The sequence below is a fragment of the Ixodes scapularis genome, unplaced genomic scaffold (genome assembly GCF_016920785.2).
Source record: "Ixodes scapularis isolate PalLabHiFi unplaced genomic scaffold, ASM1692078v2 PGA_scaffold2__306_contigs__length_199485367, whole genome shotgun sequence".
Lineage (NCBI taxonomy): Eukaryota > Metazoa > Arthropoda > Arachnida > Ixodida > Ixodidae > Ixodes > Ixodes scapularis.
Window position 1 is genome coordinate 168,702,147 of NW_024609857.1, and position 21,690 is coordinate 168,723,836.

Genomic DNA, 21,690 nt, shown 5'->3' on the forward strand with positions numbered 1-21,690 from the left:
GCTGCTCTAGCTTTCTTCTTCACCAAAGTGGAAAGGCTGAGTTTTTTTTTTTTTTTGCACAACATTAAAGCAAATGAACGAGCATTACCCCGGATCCCACTTTATCAGCTAATTCTCGCAAGGACCGGGAACAACGCCGGGAAGGCTTTTCGGAAATTATCTCAATGGAAATAATCCTCGAAGAACGTCGAACGGCGCACGTTGAGGGCTGCTTGTTGTTCGCTTTCCTTGTTCGTTTCCCGCGAAAGCCGAGCAAAAGGGTAAGCATCCTGAACAGGCAAATAAAGTAAAAACTCTCAAGAAAAGCCGGCAAACTTGGAATGCCCAATGCACGTGACGAGTCGCGCTGACTTGCAGGTTTCCACAGCTCAGGCGGGTGGCAGGAATTTCTGGCCGATAGGTGTCGCTGCAGTCGCAAAATGACGGCGGCCAGAGCTTTTTGCAAAGGGCTATACACAGCTTGCACGTGACGTCATTCTAAGTCATGCCAATAATAGACTCCAGCGAAATCGACGCCGTGTAGCGGCAACGCTGAGAAGCTCAGGAGAGGAGGTTGTTTCGACTCAGTCGTCTACTATCGCTGCTTGGTTCTCGTAGGCAGCATAGAAACATTGTTTCCAGTAATTATTTTTATGCTTCCGCCATGTCATTCCTAGGTGCAGACTAGGAAGTTTCTACCATCAAAAGATTGCTTTGCTTTCATATATGCCAGAGCCGTATATTGGGAGAGTTTGGCCAGTGGGTGTGGCGACAAAGGCACCGGAGAGGAGAAAAGTAAATAAAAGGGAGGAGAGCGCTGAAGGAGCGAGAGAGAAAGAAGGGAGCAGAGAGGAGACGACCACCATTTTTGAGCAACGCTGTCGGAGACTGGTCAAAGAAGGGCACCGCTGAGGCTACGCGTCGTCTGCTACGGGCCGACTTCTTTTTCGCCTGAATACAAGTTTGTGGCCATACGCCGAAAAATCTTCATTTATTAGCTTTTTAACCCACCGAGGAATAACAGAATGTCGTTTTCTTACCAGAGCCGGCGATATAAAAGGCAATAATCGAGATTTAGATGCCGATCCCACGCATTCCGCCGGGAGAATGATCGAAGATGGCGGCCCTCCCCACTCAGGTGGGAGCAGCCAGGAGTTCACGTGCATGCGCTCATGCCTCTCGCTCTACGCCACGTGCTGATTCGCTCACTTGGGAGGAGCGCGTTACGGCGGCGAGATCATAGACTGACCAAACTCTTCCCATATACGGCTCTGATATATGCAACACCAATTTTACGCTGCAGTGCAAGACATTTATGGTGGTTCGCGTTCTGAACGACGAAAATGACCTCCTTTCTTCCGCCATTATGCCTGACCAGCGCGGCCCCTACAGTTCGCGAGAGTTGAGAATATTAAGCGCTGCAAGCGTTAGGCTCAACATGTTAGCTGCACACCTCAGAAGTTGCAGTTCAGAGAAACCAACAAGTAGAAATAACCGGTACCCAGCCATGGCAACACTCGCAAGCTATGTAGACGAATGTCACAATATATTCGCAAGAAATTCAACTTGACTCCAGGGGCAGTGCTAGTGAGGGATCAAGAATGCTAAGGTTGGAGAAAAAATAAATGCAGCATGTCTCCACTAAAATCAAAGAATATCGTATAGCACTTCTAAAATCCACCAAGAATTTCCTCACAAACCAGCAGCAAGGGTCTTTCATTCAAAACAGCGTTTACTGCAACACACAAAAAAAAATACTGGCCAAATGCGGTAAAATTAACAAAATACGGCAGCGTAAAAGGGGCAGAAATATTTACATTTCATTTCATTTATTGGTTCCCCTTAAGACCCACGAGGGGTATTACAAAGGGGGCACATTTGGCAGGACAGTGTCAAAACAAACTTCCTAGTCACATTAGGCGTCGCCAATCTTCCATATTTCAAATCGAATGAAAAAGGGGCGATTTATTTCAAATAGGCCACCGCAGTCGAGGAGCCGTTAGCTGAAGACGATGGGAATGAACGGTTTGAACCTCAACAACCAAGATGCGCTACATGCGTTTCGATGTGTGTTTCTCTCTCCCAGTGCCACATCGCACACTGTAAACATGCCGGCTCTTCATCGTATGATCCCATCACAGTTGTAGAGAACAGAACGAAACACAACTTCGCGGATTGCCTGTCGACGGAGAGCCAATCTTGACTTGTGATGTTAGAGCACATGCGATTGTTTGAAAAAATACTAGGTCTTCCGACAACATTACAGACACACTTTCAGCCACATTTGCGATACATGTGCAAGTAAGCGAGGAGCATCACAAGTCCCGTGCAACCAAAACATTGGCGTGAAATTTAAAATGCGCTGTTGCCAGTGTTGTCAGGTGCTCTCTTGGGCGAAACAAAACCAACACAACCAAAACAAACGCTTGTAGTGCAGTGGAAGGCAATCGGCACCATGCCAAAACTGCGACGTTGCTAGATGTTCTCCGTCATCTCTAACGTGAAAGTCACAAAAAGAGACGGAAACATTGGTTTCAAGCTTTTTTCGATGGCCGCCAACACGGAGTGCCGTAAAAGGAGGAGGGAAATGCATTGGAAACGGCGGCACCTTCCCCCCTTTCCCCCCCTGGCAGCTGCCAGGCTGCCATTTCGTGCTCTCCTGAAGTCAGCATTTAGGAGCGTTGTAGAGGCTGGGCGGCAACTTGCTGGACACATTTTCTGCCCGCTCCCAGTCATTTGCCGAAAAAGTTTCTTAAAAATTTGTGGAAACAGTCGTAGTTGCCTTTCAGAACACATGGCCATTTTTAAGAAAGCACAGCGCAGCAGGAAAAAGGCAGTACTCGTCAAACGCAATCGTTGCCGGTCTTGCGGCATATTCAAAGCTTCCTTGGTACGCCGAAGTAGAGCACTGCACGGGCCGGAATTTCTATAGGCCCGGCCCGGCCCACTAGAGACTAGGCTGGGGCCTGGCCCAAGCCAGACAGAATATTTAATTTTTAGGCCCGGCCCGCCCCGAGCCTGACAAAATTCTTTAAATACGAGCCTGAGCCCGACCCGAGCCGAACAGGTTATAAACATGAACCTGAAAAAGTGTGTAAGCATAAAGCACGCACCCTTTCACTATGCTGGTGGAGTCCATATGTTTCCTTTTATCCACTCAAAGGCTTTCCAAGTGCGAGACACTGTTCTTTTTTTTGGATGGGCACCGTAGTGACTATTGAAGTGGCAAATAAAAATTTCAGCTTAATGCTTCAGTCATGCTTCAGCTGTTCAATATTTCTCCATCATCAAGCCTGTACCACTTCAAACTGACTCAGTGTCACAACAATGACTGTGTGCACAGCAGCTGGCTAGCAGGCATACGTGCGTAAGAGTAAACTGTAACATATCTTTCTAGCCTAGCTGTTGAAGCCACCAAACTATTCGGGAAATGGGGTTTTCAGGTGTGAAAAAGGCAGATGAAGGGTGCCCCCTACCCTTTATTTCCCGACGCTACTGCTAGCTGTGCAAGTAAATTAATTTCAAGAGGTTTTTAGTACAAGCCTGTCTCACTATCTGCTTATTGCAATGTTAAATCATCATAGCAGTAATATATTTTCTTTCCAGTGATGTGAGCATGCAACACAGCTCTATAGTATAAAGATTACACCAACACAGACACCATTTTTTTTTAATGCTGCTACCACAGCAACTAGTGTGTGTTTGGTCATCTTTTCCTTTTGCTGGTTCAAAAAGATAAGGCTTTCTTGTAGGCAGATTGGGCAAAAGAACTCAATGAACATGCACCAACAGTTGGGGAGCTCAATCTAGTCCTAGTAAGCCATTGCAGCTCACCTCATTAAGATCGACACTTCATCGCCACAGGTGTGGATTTTGGACCAGAAATTTTGGTTTCATCCTAGTGCAAAAGAACCATAACTCGCCCATTTGCGAGCCATATGCATGCGCACACAACAAAACTGAATGAAAGCAGTCAAAGAAGGATCACAGAAGGATCACATTCTGAATACAGATCATTTTGCTTGTGTTGGCTCCTCCATCGCCACCGAAACACAGCGCACACAGTTCCTCACAGTGCCTTCACAGATTACTTTGGCAAGTGAGGAACGCATGTAAAAACACAAAATGCAGAAATAAAGCCTCAAAGGATAACATACACTTCTGGCGTGGAGTGTTTCCCTGCAATACGGGATGCGACACAATCATAGGGGAATACTAGACCTTGCTTGTGTATGGAAATCGCAACGTCCTCTATCTTCAATGACATCGGTACTATGGCTAGGAGAGAAAGCGGCACGTCGGCTCCCGACGTGCCGCTTCCTCTTTTAGCCACTGGATGGCGCTGCAGGCGCCCCATGGCGGGCGAGGAGAAACCTCCTTGCCCATTGATTGAGATATACGGATATACTCGGGGACGAGGGGCGCTCTTAGAATTACGGACGCCATAGAGCCCAGGCAAGTGATTGGCGACCAGATCTAAGGCAATCGCGGGAACGAGGCCTGGGGGCCGTCTTTGTGTTTAGCTTAACGTGGGTTTGTAAATAATTGTGTAATGTCATGTGTATTTGTAGTTTAGACTGAGTGTTTTGTAGCGTTGTGTTTTATGTACCAATCAACGGGGAGCGGAATCCCGCTCCCGTGAAAGAACCAGGCTGGACTTTGGTTGTTGATGGACCACACGGGAACTGGCGAATCGGCGGCGGTACGCGAATTCCTACAGTACCTATTTACACGTCTTACCATCTATACAAGGTAGTCTTTTTTTCTGCCAGCTTACCTGATCCACACTGCGGTAAGTGATCCCACAAGCAAATGCAGAAACTGCTGCTCCTTTCTTTCCTCAGTTCTAGCCGTCCTGGTCGGCTTCACTAATTCCCCTACTCACCCCTTTAAAACCAATTCTACTCTCACCTAAGGCCAGATGGTGATCCTTGGACTCAAAAAGAACCCCGAAAAGTCACGCCATGAGGCTTTTCACATGCTGTCTCCTCTCTGCAAGTTCCCTGGTTAGCTTATCATAACCGCTATCAAGAAACCACCTTACCACCAAGACAACATCATTGACAACCTCTCCCTGTCAAAGGTTGTCTACTGTAAATATTTTGGGAGTTCTCTTTTTGTTCAGCCATTAAATAATGAATACATCTGCTTTTACAGCAACTGCATCAAATGGAACAACAGTCATGGAGTTTCCAAATAGACAGAGAAAAACAGGGAGCCACTGTGTACCCTTGTTTCAAGACAATGAAGCAAGTTCAGAGCTCAGGCCTTCTCCTTGTGGCAGCCTTCGAGCTGGTTCATGACAGACTGTATCCATGGCTTCACCTCACGCGTACATAGCCGAGAACCCGTCTATTGCAAAACATCCCTCCAGGTACGTCTCCAAGAAAGCAAATGCAGACCTGCAGCCTAAGAACTAACTATGGCCGACAAAGGCTAAATTTCCAGGTAAATAAAACACCAAATAGAAAAGATATGTCCTTAGATTTCTATCAACCTTCTGATAGCTTTAAATGTGCTTGTAGAAACATGCTCGTGACAAGCAAAATTGCTTTTTCATCTTTGAGTGTTATAAATACTGATTTTTGGGCATATTTCCATTCCTTGTTTCTTGATGTTTAAGTGTGAAAGAAAAACCTTTTATTGTTCTTTTATTAATGCCACTGCATTGTGGCACATTTTAATGTGATGTATTGTATACTTCTATTTCTTGCAGTCCACAACGGAAGCATGTTTTTGTTCCTGGTCATTTTCGATCACCAGTGTCTTTTTATTTTATTTTTCATGGTATATAAAACTCTAATTTTATTATATATTTTTAGAATGTTGCACAAATGTTTCGGCCTATTTTCTACCAACATATCAGTTGTAAATGGTGCATTTTGTACTCTGATGTATTTTCCACTGTGTTTTTGTACTGCACTGCTGAACTGTACGGGGGGGCAGAGGCCCTGTCAGGCACCAAGCCTTTATCTGTGCCCCCCACGCATAACTTTCCGCAAAACAAAAACAAAGAAAAAAAAAAAAAAGGACAGATGTGTCGGAAGAGCAATCTGTGGAGCTGGAATAGCGGCCGACAACTTTGAGCACTCTTCTAAAAGAAGCAGACGTCGCATATGAAGGTGACTCACTAAGTGCCACAATAATGAAGGCCCTACAGTGTCAATCCAAGATACTAAGGGGTTCCTCACACAACGCTTGTACAGGAAAAGAAGGGCCCGACAATGACGTGTGAGCCGTCATTAGTTGTTTGCGATGCATCTGCACTCTTGAAGATGCTCAATTGACCTTGCAAGACCACAGGACCGGTTGTCCAAAGATGCTCATGCTAGAGAAAGCGACACCACCTCTTCTGCCATCTGCCGCTATTATTACTGTAATCCTCATAGATTCGACTTTAAATGAGAAACATAAAACATGCCGCTTTCGATGAACAATCTTTGTAGAATATCGCAATTATGTACATTCGTAGCAGCAAAGTAATACACAAAGATGTTAATCTGCTAAACCCTACTCGCAAGCACATACATGTTGAACTGTGCATAAGCTATAGGGAAACTTGCATTTTCGTGTACAACCATAAAAACGGGCGTTGACCCGTAGACTCGTGCACAGATGTTTATCTGTACATCTGGATGCATAAACATTAGTCCACTAAACCAGTGTTCATTTATCACCTGCCGGAAAAAAAAATAGAGTAGAGGATGAAAAACTTTAATAACTATAATATAAACCCTTCACTCAGTCACACCAGAGGCAGGCTTTGACATATCTGTCTCTGGAACTCTTGAGCTCAAGCCTGTTTGGAATCTTCCTCAGACTGCAGAGGGATGCCGTAGCCGCCACCTCCGGGAGTTTCCACACATAGAACGTCCTGGAGAAAAACATCACTGACAGGTCACATCAAGGCCCAACCTCATTGCACAGGTACATCAAGTTTTGTTATGCCTTGTTTAGACACCTTATGCCCGTACAACCTCCAACGAGCATTAATTGTTTAAAGTGTGTGCACAGAGTGTGCGACAGCCCACTGATACTGAGGCTAATTGCTTGTTTCGCGGGCTCAGTTTGCTTTCCATTGATCCAGATCGGTATTCCCCAGAAGCATATAGCCAAGGACAAATGACCATTTTAATAGACACCATGATGTGCTGCAGGGTTCGTACAACATATTCCAAAACAAAATAAATGAGGGTTTTGAAGGACTTTTTACAGCCCTGTCAAGATATTTTCAAAAACACAATACAACAAAGTATAATTTAGTTTTTTAACTGAACAATAATTTTGACAGATTGCAAACTTTGTTTCCATCGTGCAAAAGCATGTTTCTCAAATGAAATGCAAATGGGGACTTCAAGGCAGCTCCTGTGGCTTTGTTGTTGGGTTAAGGCCTTCCATGTTTTTCTTAGGCTATTCACAACTTGGCAATGCACTGATGGGGTTAAAAAGAGACGTCACTTTTGACTTCTATGGAAGTTCAATCAACAACAGTTGCTTAAAATTCCTTTTCTCTTCCTACTGATAATCTCTTCCTCAGTGTTGCATCTTTCTGACAGTCATATCTGTTGGTAGTGTAATGGACTGTCACGAGATGGTGCCACGCACCCAGCGCTAGGGTGGTGCAGTCGCTGTTTCTTCCTTTTTAGCCCCTTTTTGTATTCCCCTTGGCACAATAAACCATATGACAGCTGTGTGTCGTTTCTTGGCTGATGCCAAACCACTCCATCCCCGCCCCAGAAATGTGGTCACCCTGTGAAAAGTCAACAAAAACCAACAGGGTTAGGGCCCAGGACGACGCATTGACCATTATTTCGGACGAAAAGAAGAGGGATCGCCTTAAATGAGTGATCAAGAGGTGCGACCACGTTGAAGAAGAAACTTTAACGTGCCCTAAAATGGTGTACATATTTTTCCTTGCACTTTAAGTGCCAATAAAGACAACAAAGTGCTTTTTTGAAACATGTTTGATGTGCTTACTTGAATTACTAATATATTTTATTACTCGCAACTCGCTTCTCTTATTACGAGATTGCTCGTTGTTTGCCGGTGGATTGAGTAGGCGTGCTGAGATTGAGATGATCGTGGTGGTTTTCGCAGGCTCATGAAGGCGATATCTGCATTTTCAATTTCCAGGTGTTGGAAAAAAAAAATGTTAGCTCCAAGTGTGGCCCCCAACATGTTGTGCTCAGGTGAGGTAACATTGGTGAGAAACTAAGGTTGGCTGCTACACAGGACGTCTGTGCAGTCTGGCCATGGTCTACGCAAAATGCTTCTGCTAGGAGACGCACCAAGACGCCACTGCCTCGTCACATGCTTTCGATACGGCGTGCAAGCTTGCTTAATTTGGCTCGTTCGTTCGAGGATCCGTTACTGGCGACTCCAGCGAAACCAACGCTGCGTAGCGGCAATGCCGAAAAGCTTGGGAGAGGAGGTTGTTTCGACCCTGTTGTCTGCTATCACTGCTTGGTTTTCATAGGCAGCATAGAAACAAACATTGTTTCAAGCAATCATTTTTATGCTTCCGCCGTGTCGTTCCTACGCACTGATTACAAGAAGGTTTCTACCATAGAAAAATCGCTTTGCTTTCATACACAACACAGATTTTACGCTGCAGTCCTCGAAATTTATGGTGGTTCGCGTGCTGAATGGCAAAAATGACCTTCTTTCGTCCGCCAGTTTGCCTGACCAGCATGCCCCCTATAGTTCGCTCGAGTCGCGAATACTCCGGCGTTAAGTGCAGCAAACGTAGCATAGCGTAGAACATGAGCCTTTGGTTGGCCGGTGAGCAGGAACTCGATATCTGCGACCAACCAGTATCAATGTCCACTGCACTACGCCGCATTTGCTATGCTCGACGTCACAAGTATAACAGAGCCTTAAATCTGGGTCCGAGCGAAAGCTCGAGCCAAGATTGAGATGAAGGTGACAATGGGTGTATATACGCGGTCCATGCGTGCGGACAAGCGCCAGATATTTGGGTGTCACTCACCCCGGGCGACACGCTCACGGAGGCCTTCGAGCCCAGGCAGACGGTCCGGCCATTCTTGAAGTGCAGCACATTGACACCGCGGCTCCCGGGAAGTCCCCCTGCCAAAAGTGGGGGCGCGAGCGTCATGCCCCATTCACAGGTTGGGCTGTAGGCACCCAAAATAAAAACGCCAAAGACCCCACGAGGGCTCTCCAATGAAATGAAAAACATGGAGTCAAATGTTCGCGCGCTTGCTTGGCGAGAACATTTGACTCCATGTTTTTCATTTCATTGTCATCCTTCCTTATGTTTTAATAACGAACCAGTTGCTAGTCAGCGCTTTGTCTTGTACTCTCTTCGTCTCTGTGTGTCCTCGTTCCAGTCGCGCCGTTTTTCAACATGAACTCCCACCAACTCGCCCAGTTATCGATCCTTATTAAAGATGACAAGGTGGTGGAACTGTGCTAAAAATCAAAACTCGGAATAATTCGCGAATGTTTTCATTTCGAATACTAAGACACTCAAACTGTTCAAAGTATAAGAGATTTTTTAAGGTTAAACATTTACGCGTAATGTCTTCAGATTTTTTGGTGTCAAGCTTCCCACTTCGCACTGGCACTCCGATGTCGAGCTTTGCCGCTCTGTGCTGGCTCGCAGGGTAAACACGACCGACGAGTCGGGACATCTCATTTGGCTCAATGGTTTCATACATTTTGCTCCCTACTATAGATTGGCCTTGTTTGGTTATAACTAGAGTTTGGCCCCCGACGTTCACGGACGGTGCTGGAGAAAGCAAAGACCTCAAGCTACATTCAAATACTAAATAAGGTAGTAATTGCATCGCTTACCACATTGCACTTTGTTTTATCGAACTCATCTGATCAGGTTCCCAACGGGTTGACGCACCCCTCCACCCTTCCCACCTGTCCTCCTGACTTCTGACTTTTCCCTCTGCCTCTGCCTTTTCCCCCTTTCTCTAAGAATGCATGGGGGAACAGGGAATCACACTCCATGGAATTAACATTGTTGTGAGTTGAAAGAATGTACCCGTGTGTGTTTCGTCCCATGTTTTATTCTTCCTGTTATTTAGTGTACTTTAGCAACACACTCATTAAGAATATAACAAAACTTTCTTCTCACATGTATGCTTCCTTATTTTTTAAACATCTAAGCCCGATTCACATCAAATAAGAAATAGTTGTACTTAAATTTGTCCATAATATGTGATCCACAATTAAAGGAGCTGTGCAACGATTTTAACGTTGAAAGAGTTGGCATCTTCTGCTTTTGATATTGTTCACCTTGTCACAAATGACAGAAAACACACCTCCTTTCATCGAAATGTTGCGATTCCGCCGCGTAATAGCGAGGCAAAACTTAGAATATTCCCCGACCTGCAGCCGCGAGCGGCATGACGTCAATGGGGTATCTTGTCGAAAGATAGCAAGTTGTGCAAATACCTGCTCGACAAAAGGTAACTTTCCTATAAATGTTGTCATTCCAACATAAATATAAATGCGTCAAAAGCCTGGTATCATCGACAAAACTTTTATTATACGGAGTTTCAGTGGTGCCATCTATCCTAGGTCCACAAAACCGTCAGCTCTATCTGCTACTGCGAACAGCCGCCAGAAGCTGGAGGGGGAGAGGACAGGGCCGGACGGGTATGGCCGGATCCGGATGAGACTTTCCTCCTTTCACCATACTGTTCGCGCGGCGCCCGCCAGCACGTGGTCACGCGGTTGCGAGCGGATGAGTTCTCGCTGCTCACTGATGGCTCTAAAGAGAGAACTTTACCGGAACCCCGCGCCTACCCCATCAACGTCACTGCGCACGTGATCCGGAAGACGATGTACGAGTTGAGAGGCAACAAAAACCTGGATCTTTTTCATTTCTTAAAATAAAAACTAGGGTATCCAGGCAAAATCTGCTTTCTGTAGTTCACTCCAGAAGTGTCAGGCATCAACTTCCACAATTTTTTAAGCAAAGCCCGGAAATTGTTGCACAGCTCCTTTAAGAATTTGATATTCACAGACCTCTACAAGGTACAGTAGTATGAATCAAACTTCAATCCTTTGTGTGACGACCAAGATGCCCAATTGGTTCTGGACAAAATTACCAGATTTTAAATTATTTGATATATTTTTACAGCTAATATAAAAATATTCACATTAGCTACCCAGAGAATGCTTTGTTTGGGGGGAAACACTTGGCGTAAGAGAAATAGTAAATACAGTATAGACCACTTACAACGTAACCACTTATAGTGCAGGACCGAATATAACGCGGTTTTTTTAAACCACCGGTTTGCCTCCCATAGAACTCCATGTAATTACATACCGCTTAAAATGCAGGCACGCGAAGGGAAATACCGGTTATGGTGCGGTTTCTGGAACAGCCCGCCGACCGCACTGCCGACCGGAGCAGCGAGCACGCTTCCCTGTGCGACACTAGATAACGGCGCTGACAGCGCTAGCTGCAAGCGGCACTCGCGGGGCAAGGAGGTTGCTCGAAGAAGCGGGGAGAAGCGAAGAGAGAGGCTTCAGTTGCCATAGCGACGGAGGGACGCACGCACGTGTCGTTCAAGTGCGGGCGTCCCTCCGCTGCGTTGGAAAACAACCACAACGACAGACCAATCACAGGTCGAGGAGAAGTGTTTGCGCGCGTTGCATGCCGGTCGCGGGCTGGCTTCTCCTATCTGCAAACATGGCGTCGGTTGTGATCGTCGTCGTAGACGGCGTGGTGGAAGCTCATCGTTCCGCGTAAAAGCGCTATCCTTGACTGTGAATTTTCGTTGTGTGTCGCTATGATAACCCAGCACGTACTAGAAGGGAAGATCCACCTACTCGTGCGGCGATGTCGTGGCGGCGCTCTTAAGACGGCAGAAACGCCCGTGTCGTTGTGTTTGCTTACTTTGACTACAGTGGTGCTTTCTAAACTCGTGTCCTCGAACATCACCCGGATTTCTTATTGGGCGCATTTCATGCGTGTACCATATGAAGGATGCAAATTTTCACGCGTTTTCATCACCAGAGAAAAGTGATTAGGGTTAGCAATCCTGAATGCTCGCAACGTCCGTCCGCAACCCGCGACGCCGTTAAAAGGCTGCGCCAGGCAAAAGTTGCTCATTTCTTTCAAAACGTGTGACACACTTGAGACAGAACTGTACTAGTCTGGTGAAATAAAGACTTTCCTCAAACTAAGCTTTATTTTTCATCTAACATAAAATAAATTCTTTTACAAAGGTAAGTTGTCTCATGGCATGTATTTTGGCCTGAAAAATTTATGTTTTGGTTATAGCGCGGTACCGCTCATAGTGCAGATTTTCGCGACTCTCGCGACATACGTTTTATGCGGTCTACACTGTAGTCAAATTGGTAACCAAATCTCGCATAATATACCAGACATGTACATTCCTAACATAAATTCCGTGACTCGAGAAAAATTGCAGGGTTAATAGCTCTTCAGAAAATCTAATTAATTTACTACTCAAATATAGGTCGACCTTTAAAATTTATGATCCCCTCAAGCAAACAGTGATGCTTCACCGCATTGCCCTTGTGCAAAGCAGTGAAGCTTAACTTGAGCGGAACAGTCCGAGTGCCACAACGTGTAGGCACACGCAGCTGACACGACAATCATCTGACCTTATCACAGATAGAAGACAGGCCCCACTTCATCACAACATTTGCTATGGCATTATTTTTCCAAGCATAGCCTCACCATTGTTCAGCTCGTCAGTCGTGACACTGTTGACATGACATTGATGGTGTCAGCATATCATACAAGCCGACCAAGCATCCAAGAATGATGACAATTCCGCAAGTTTGGACAATGGTGCAGCCAGCACAGTTCACAAGCAAGGTTTTCTCAAAATTAGTAGGGGTGCCTCAAAATAAATATTTATGCTAAGCTTTTTCCTTTGATTTCTTCATAGCTTAACTCTCTCCGACCGCGCTCATAAGTCTATCAACCGTGATCGACAATCTGCGAACCCTGCTGCAAAGCCTTCGATGCGTTTCTGGACAGGTTATGGCATCTGGTGGTTAGAACAGACACTCTAGTTTCAGTTTCCGTATAGTTCTCTTTTTCCCACAAGATGGCGATTTATTATAACCAAACATGCCATGAGAAAGAGCACTCAGTGCTGTGAACACGGCGTCTTCATTGTGCGGCACACCTCCTCGCATTCGATGGCGTCAGCAGTTGATTTTGTTGCTGATACTAGCACAAGTGAGTCGGATGATGATGTTCCGGATCATCAGATTTCAGGTCTGACAGCGATGATACACCAAATAAGCCCGGAATATCGACAACTGTGCATCGATGAGGCTTGTTTTGTTTTCTTTTTTTCATGTTCTTTGCTGGTCTAGTGTGAGAACAAGCGGACGGTTTGTGCTTGTTCTCACTGCATCTGGTGGTTAGATTAGACACTCTAGTTCGACTTTCTGTATAGTTTTTTTTTCTTTTCCCCATGAGATGCCGAGTTATTATAAAAAAAAAACGCAGTCGAGGGGAAAGCGCTCCAAGGAGCTAGCGCTCGGCGTTGGGCGAACATGACGTCTATATGAAAAGATTGTCAGGGATTGCCGCATGAGCTGAAGGATTTCAGATGGGACAAAGATGGAAGGGGTGATGCTCGGTCGCTATGGAATCAAAATGTATTACGCAATCAATGGAAAGACTGGCACACCCTTAACATGATGAGCTCTGTACATTCTACCAACAAGGACATGCTTGCAAAACCGAGGGAGAAAAAGAGGAGATACATGGTCAAAGATCTCCATCAAGAAGCTGCAACTTCTCAACGACTACAATGCCAGAATGCTTGGGGTTGGCCCAGGGGTTCTCAAACTTTTTGGTCCCACGGAACCCCAGGAAGCCTCACAAACTGCTGCGAAACCCCTCCCCCCCCCTCCCCCCTCCCCCCCCTCCATATTTGTCGACCGAGAAGCAACACATGCACAATCAAAGGCGATTGTGCTTGTGTTGCTTTCCATATATCCCCACCCTATCAATCGCAATGTCAGTACAAAGTGAGATGAAGGCGCTTTACACGGTCCTGATGTGCAGCCTGCAGTGTAGGGGGGGATGGAGGGATGCAATTTGGGTGTTCGCAGAACCCATGAGACCAGCTCGCTGAACTCCTGTGTTCCACGGAACCCAGTTTGAGAACTAATGGGTTGGCCAATCGAACCAGTTGATCGGATCATTCAACATCCTGATGAAGCGTGTCCGTTGGCTGAAGACTCTTCTTTCACTGCACTGACATCTCGGCTATCAACAGCTGCATTCGTTTTCAAGCACACCGCAAGCAGCACCCAAACATTCCTGAACTCTACAGAAGTGCATGTTTTGATCAGCTGGCATTTCGAAAGGAGCCCTAAGAATAGGTTCTTGGACTGCAGGGGTTCTCAAACTGGGTTCCATGGAACACAGAAGTTCCACGAGCTGGTCTTATGGGTTCCGCAAACACCCAGATACCCCCCCCCCCCCCCCCCCTCCACCCACGCTGCGGGCTGCGCAGCAAGACCCTGCAAAGCGCCTTTATCTCACTTTGTACTGACATTGCAATTGATATGGTGCGGATATATGAGAAGCCAACACAAGGAAAATTGCCTGCGATTGCACTTATGCAAATATGGAGGGGAGGGGAGGAAAGGGGGTTCCACAGCAATTTTTGAGGCTTCCTGGGGTTCCGTGGGACCAAAAAGTTTGAGAACCCTTGATGTAGAGTATATGTCCAACCTCCTCGTAACCCCAGAACAACTGCATCACAAACCTCCCTTCCTCCCTCCCTAAACCCCCCCCCATTAAAAAAAAAAAAGGAAAAGAGGCGAAATTGGTATGTGTTACGAGGAGTGCGAAGTTGAGCACAAGAGAAATGTCTTCTGCAGTACCTGCTACATCTACCCATTTTACCACATCCAGAAACTGCTTCACCAAATGGCATGGTATGCATGCCACAATGGTTGAGACTAGGTATAACAGAACTTCACGAGCTTTTTTATCGGAGCCTAGCAATTTGCAGCATTTCTTCAGATTGACATTTTGCAGATTCTGTTTATTTTGACATATTTCGGATGTCATTTTTTGCCGAGATATCTGCACATCTTTCTAATTTTTGTTGTGTTATCCACAATAATTTTGTGTTTTAGAAATGAAATTTTACATTATTTATTACGCTCCTATTTCTTACTTGTATAATTAAAAGAGCATTTATTAAGCTCAATTTTGATATACTGCAACAAATTTTAGAAGCAAATGTTTTCTCAGAAAAAGTATACTAGAATTCTTTAGAAATGGGCAGTTTTCCTGAGGTAAAGAAAAAGTTGAGGCTGATTTTTGACGTAGAACTGCGTCTATCTCCGCGCTTGGAAGGGGGTGCAAAGTTGGGAGATTGATGTCACGGAAACTTGGTCACGAGAGTGACATCACACAGGTAAAACAGCAGAGCTGATCAACTTGCCTCGCTGTGCTCCCTGACGGCACGCCGTGTCTGCTGCCGGAAACCGCGCAGTGGGCACGTGCGTCCTTTAAATGCAATAGCATTCTTTAGCTACCCCCTCCCAACCGCAGGTATGTGCAGTAGACCACTTGAGCTCACATTCTCACACTCCTTCATGTTCGCACCCTCTTTGAAGCCTTGACGTCATCCTAATGACGTCGTCCTCTAGGATGTTGTCCTTGGGGTCATGCTAAAGGTCACCCTCGATGTCGTCCTAGAGGTCGCCCTCAAAGATGTCATCATCGAGGTCGTCCTTAAGATCGCCCTAAAGGTTGTTCTAAAAGTTGTCCTAGACGTCTTCCTTGAAATTTCCCTAGAGGTTGTCCTAGATGCCGCCTTTGTATCGTCCTTGACTTTGTCCTAGACGAATGCTATCGCAATTAATAGACAACCAACAAAACTTGGAGGACGCTCAAGCTTAGCCTTTAAGAGTGGAACGTGATAGCATTATCAGGTCCGGTTCACATCGCCTTTTCATCCACTTCTCATGCTCTTCCTGCCAATGAGCAGGAAGTGCAGCAGACATGGCCGAGTCAATAGCGTGTCTGGCTCGCACCTGAAGGGTCGTGGGTTCAAATCATCGCATAAAATTTTTCGAAATTATTTTAAGGCAAATGAATTAGTTCATAAAGTCAAACATGCGGCGACCTTTAATTTGCATTACGTACGTCATGTTTTTTAATCACTTTCAATTCATGCGTGACGTCACGTTTCACGTGAGCGTTGCAGGTTGTTTGCAATTTCTGCGCGAGGCCATGTGGCATTGACGTCATGACCTTATTGACCAATCACAATTTTCCTGTGACGACCCACCGACCATGGCGTTTCTGCAACACAAACTCCTTAACGCTATCGCGTTATTAGTTGTTTCTGCAGCAATTTTTCATCTGCTGGCTTGCTCATTTGCTTGCTTCAAAGCAACGCGTGCCTGTCTGATTGAAACGACGATGGACGCAACTCGACCAGCCGAGATTCCACAATCTTCACTCGTCGTTTTAGACAGTGGCCGAGCTCGCGTCCTCTGCGGCACGGGCTGTTTGCGCAACTCGGCAAAAGCATTACCCACCCCCCTCATTTCTTGTGCCACTCACACATAGTTCTACGGAAATTTATACAGTATAGTACACCTATGCACCAACCAATTTTTTTCAATACTTCCTCATTTCTGCAAGTAATCTAGCACATAAGCTTAGTCAACCTATGTTTGAGTACTTAACATATGGTACATCTATAGCATTATTAGACATAGCTGTACTCAATAACTTAAGACTAGAACAGATAAAAAAAGTTAAGCAGAAAATTGCTCTAAAATTAAGGAATGCAAAAATAGTTCTCCACTATTATTAGCAGAACGATGTAGATATGTACGTTTACAGTATGTATTTAACTGTCATATTTTGCCCTTCCAAGCAATAAAAAGGCCAATATTTCTCAAATAAAGTAGAACAAGTTACAGCTCCATGAGCATGTAGCTTTCTTCCTACTCATCGTGCAAGCAACGTTGATGCATCTAATGGTATGGCCAATGTTGGTTAGTCAGCCGACAAGCTTCCTAAAACGCCTGGGGCCGTTCCGTGGCACGTACGCTCACTGCTCTATCGGCCTGTCCAATGGACAGAAGTGGCAGAACTGGTGGAACGTTTGCTGCACAATGCCTGCAGTGGAAAGGGATTCTATAGTGTTTCTTGTAGTAAACAAAGTTTGAGCAAAAGTCGGAGCAAAAAGAGCACCGTTCGAAAATGGTCCTTCTCTGCGCTAGGGACGCTATCTGCCTGTAAGACATGTGCTCCAAGATGCTTCACGTGGTCCACCCTATTCTCGAAAATTTGAAATGCAACTGCCTGCATGGTCTTCAACGAGGTCACCTACAACGAAAGTACGTACTGTCCTTTCATACAGCAGCGTGGGTAAAGTTTCATGTTCAAGGCAACACCTACAGATACAATACTATACTCGCAGTCAACTTTCTGTGGCAACCCGAAGAGAGGAGGAAAGCGCGTCTACAGCGGTTGGCGCGCCCTCTCCCCTAGCATTGGCTGCATTGCCACAGAAAGCTGACCACAAGTATAGTTCATCCCGCCGTGACGTCATGTGATCAGTGTTGACAGGGGCACCCTTATTGGACAGGGAAGTGATGACGTTTTGATGGAATTTATGTAGAGGTCAAAGTCTTTTCGCATCACTGGTCAGACAGACAGGATGACAGGGAAGGGAATGCGTTCAATTCATTGATGGAACGTTTTTTGAACCTATTGAAGACCCCTCTCCGTCCGGAACCACTACCTTTAAGGCGAAGCGCCAAGCCTGCGGGAAAAGAATTTCGGGATAACAAAAAACTTCCACTTCAAGCTTAAAGCCTCACCTCAGTTGGCGTCTCAAAGAAATTTGAAAAATGTATTCCATTATCAGTATTTATATTTCCTCCCTCCCTAAAATGTATTCCTGTATTTCATTTCCAAAGACTTTTTGACTCTTTTTAAAATGTATTTCCGATACATATCGCGATACATTTTTAGAGCTATATTTGAGTATCAGTATTTTAGCTACTATTTTCATCTATCCCAGTATTTGTATTTTCAAATACATGTTTGACTATTTCTGCCCAACCCTGCAACGTAATGCAGCTGTCAGGTGACACTTTTAACGTTTAGGAATTAGAGGAATGGAATGGAACGATTCAGTCATTCCAGGAGTGGGAATGGGCCCAGTGTCCCCATTCCTATGAGTTGGAAGGAATTGAATTATGGAAAACTCCGATTCCCCGGAATGGATTAGAATGGAATAAAGGTGCCCATTCCGCAATACTGGTGTCGCGCATTACGAGCAGAGACAGATCGTGCATTTCTGCGACAAACGTCGCGAGCTTGAACAGTAATTCGAGAGAACATCCAGAATTCGGCCCACAGAAGCCTCTTCGTTTGCGGTCAAAGTTAAGAATCTCGTGCCACAGCAAATGCCACCGGTGCACCCCCCGCTCCGATAAGACCAACTTGAGCCCGGCAATATAGTTGCGGGTTTTTTCTGCACGAAGAATGGCTGTAAATGAACATAGAAAACCTAAAGCACCCGTGTCAATGTAGAAAAAAACATGCCACGGTCACAGAATCATAAAAATAAAAAATGCACAACTGCGCCAATCAGAGAAAATCAAGCTGAGGGGTTGTTTCAACGGCCGTCCCGCCACGGCTCTTACATCAACTGCCACCAAACTCCCTCCCCCATTTTTTCAGTACTCGGCGCAAGGTCGCGTCTGCTGCGTTATATTCTGCTTGTTTCATGTTGATATGTGAATCATGATACCCGGTCGCACGGAAAAGAAAAGAACACCCGGAAAATTAGCACGCAGAAGGGTGCGATGCTACAGGTACCGCCATCCAAACCCGTGGCAACCCGAGGTATTCCTAACATCGCATCTGTTTTAAGTTTGCCGGCGGCGGGCGCTTTGGTTCCAATCAAAGGTCAAACCTCCCAGTCCTGTTCAGATTTGAAAGAGTTGAAAAATGGGTCGACCTAGAATGGCACAAACTTGGTGGTCGGAGACACCCTCCGGGCCCTTACCTTGGAGTCCGTAGGGAGCGAAGACGCGCCGCTCGGTGAGCAGGGAGAGCTGCAGGGGCCTGCGGAAGAGCAGCTGGCGGACGACGCCGTCGCCGCCCCTGTAGAGGCCCGCCCCGCCTGTGCCTGGCTTCAGCTGGAACTGCTCGAGCACAACGGGGTACCTGCAGCCAGGACCCCACTCACTCGTCGCGGAGGAAAGCTCACGCTCGTTTAAACGCGGACCGCATTGACGACCCCACTAGCGGAAAATCGCGGCGAGCCAACTTATTGTGTCGGAAGGGCAACACCAACCAGCCTTTTGTCGCCGCAGCAGTCACGCAACGGCATGCGACCAAGATAAAAGCGAAGAGATATCAATCGGAGAGGCGCATTGAGAAATACCGACGACTGCAGAGACGTAAAACATCCTACAGCTGCTTCGGAACAAAGCAAAGTGCAGCACCAGTGACAGGATGTCCGAAGCAACTAGAGGGGGTGTGTTCACATAAGGACGGTCATAGTGGTGTCACGCCTATTTTTATTTTCAATTAAATTTCTTAATGAGGTAGAGAAATATGTTCACACAACGAAAAACTTAACTTTTGCAAAAAAAACTTTCTTGTATTCGTGAGAGAAAAATCACACCTAAGGTAAGTTGAAAACAGGACTTTCCCAATTGCGTGTTGATGCAACTTTGAAGGCACCCAGAATAAAGAATACAATTGTCTACATTATCAAATTTTTATAATCAAATTTCTTTTATTTGGTTATATACTTAAAAAAATAAGAAAAAAATATAGCGTTCTATTTGTACCATATTTACTCGAATAACAAACATTTTTTTTCCCTAAAAACTGACACATATTTGGGAGGTGCATTCATTATGCAGGGTAAAATTTTTGCACTTACACACTTCGTGCAAATGTTATATTAGGTGCCGATACGAGACGGCAAGATACTGTAGCATGTCTCCACTGATGGAGGTGGGTCGGGGCCACGCCACAGTAACCATGCTTTATACAGAATGGAAGCTTGGGCGTGTTGGTAAGACATGATTATATAAAACGTACAGTGAAAGAGACGGGACGGAGGAAAGGAGACAAACAACCACTGAACTTATAACTGAAGTTTTAATTGTCAAGGCGCAGTCATAATACATGACCAAACAAAGCAAGGACACACAGTCAATGACACCCCACTGAAACCCGCACAATCATTGCGCATGTTGTTGTCGTGAAAGGAAATCAAATTCTGTTTGTCTCCTTTCTTCTGATTCTGTTGTTTGTTTCCTTTCTAACGTCCCGTCTGTTTTGGTGTCAGTTTTAAATAATCATGCTTTATAAATTGCAAACCTTTTATGGCCGCTTTCGGTGTGCCTTTTGCCGAAGGAAAAGCGCCCTACGAAGCTCACTCTGCATGGAGAGCAATGTGACCGACCGTTCTTAGGCCTAACCACTTTCACTCGCTGTCCAAAAGCGGACCACAGACGACGGCGTGTTTGTCAACATCATTGCATTCAATAGGCGAAGAATGTCGGGGCTGGGCAATTCCTCGACCCAAGCTTCGCCAAGTGTGCGCACCGCTAGGTTTCATGGTTGATCACTTCTGCAACTACTGATTACCTGCAGCCATTACAACAGCGGCTTGATGTGGCCTGATCACTTGGCGGCAAAAGAAAATTGGCTTGGTGGGCTTGGTGGCTAGCTAAGTTGGAGGCAATTCAAGACTTGCGGAGCCGATAATTGGAGGTGCGTTGATAACGCGAGGAAAAAAGGAAGTCCAAATATTGATATCCGTTGTCAGGAAATGTTTGGTGCAGTCGCCAACAAGCCAAGAATCCCCAAAACACTCCTTTATATATTAGGCGACTCATTTGCAACCGAAACAGTTAACAAATCCTTGTATTTATATAAAACAATCTTATCTAAAAAAAATACATGTGAGCTCTTTTATCAGAGGTGTGGCCGATATTGCCTCTGAAAATTTAGCTTTGCAGCGCGTTCAGTCCTTGGGGCATTGATTTGGTTGATTATATATATAGTCACTGCGCTACCTTTTCATTGCAATGGTTCAATGTTTGTAGTTTACTGACCAAATTGTTTGATTTTGTTCTCCAGGCATCACTAGGAACGTGCGGTGTTACGGAAACTTCTGCTCTGATTGCTGCCGGACACTGCAAAAACAAAATAGCAAATTGTGTATAAAAAAAGGAAAAGGCGAAGGAAAGTCAAGTAGCGTCAATCACTCAACATCAGGATTTCTTTTCCCCTGTGCGCGCTTGGGCGCTACTCAATTCGCTGCCATAAAAGGTCCTGCAGGATCTCTTGCAACGCCTCCTCCACCATCGAAAAAGTTATAATCTGGGGCTTTGCGCAGAGGCAACAGAGTGTGGGTTAGAGGGGGAGGGAGGCAGGTGAACACATGTCCTTATAAGAATTGAAGAACACATACAAAAAAAAAAACCTGCACTTCTTTGTTTGGAATAAGTACGCTCTTGATGAGGAACAGTGAGCGTCGCACTGAATATTGCAAGCAATATGGTGAAATACGTTCAGTTTTTTCCACTCGGAATCTGCACTTTGTGCCATATAATACAAAGAATCATCTTGACTAGATTTTTCATATTTCCGCATGTAAAATGTCTGGATTCCAGGCACCTTCTTGATTTTTTCCACTCTTTTTTTTTTTCCCCGAAATA

General features: G+C 45.5%; 1 protein-coding gene across 2 annotated transcripts in view; it reads right to left on the minus strand.

Moving 5' to 3' along the window:
- Window positions 1-6,677: 6,677 nt before the first annotated feature.
- LOC8025851 (5-oxoprolinase) overlaps window positions 6,678-21,690 on the minus strand; it is a 240,122-nt gene continuing 225,109 nt past the window's right edge. For both annotated transcript variants that reach the window (XM_029972619.4, XM_042292107.1), the window contains exons 30-32: window positions 19,014-19,174; window positions 8,969-9,066; window positions 6,678-6,853 (exon numbers count right to left, since the gene is read on the minus strand). In XM_029972619.4, the coding sequence (XP_029828479.2) occupies window positions 6,773-6,853; window positions 8,969-9,066; window positions 19,014-19,174 (340 nt within the window). In that variant the 3' untranslated portion in view covers window positions 6,678-6,772. The remainder of the gene's footprint in view (window positions 6,854-8,968; window positions 9,067-19,013; window positions 19,175-21,690) is intronic.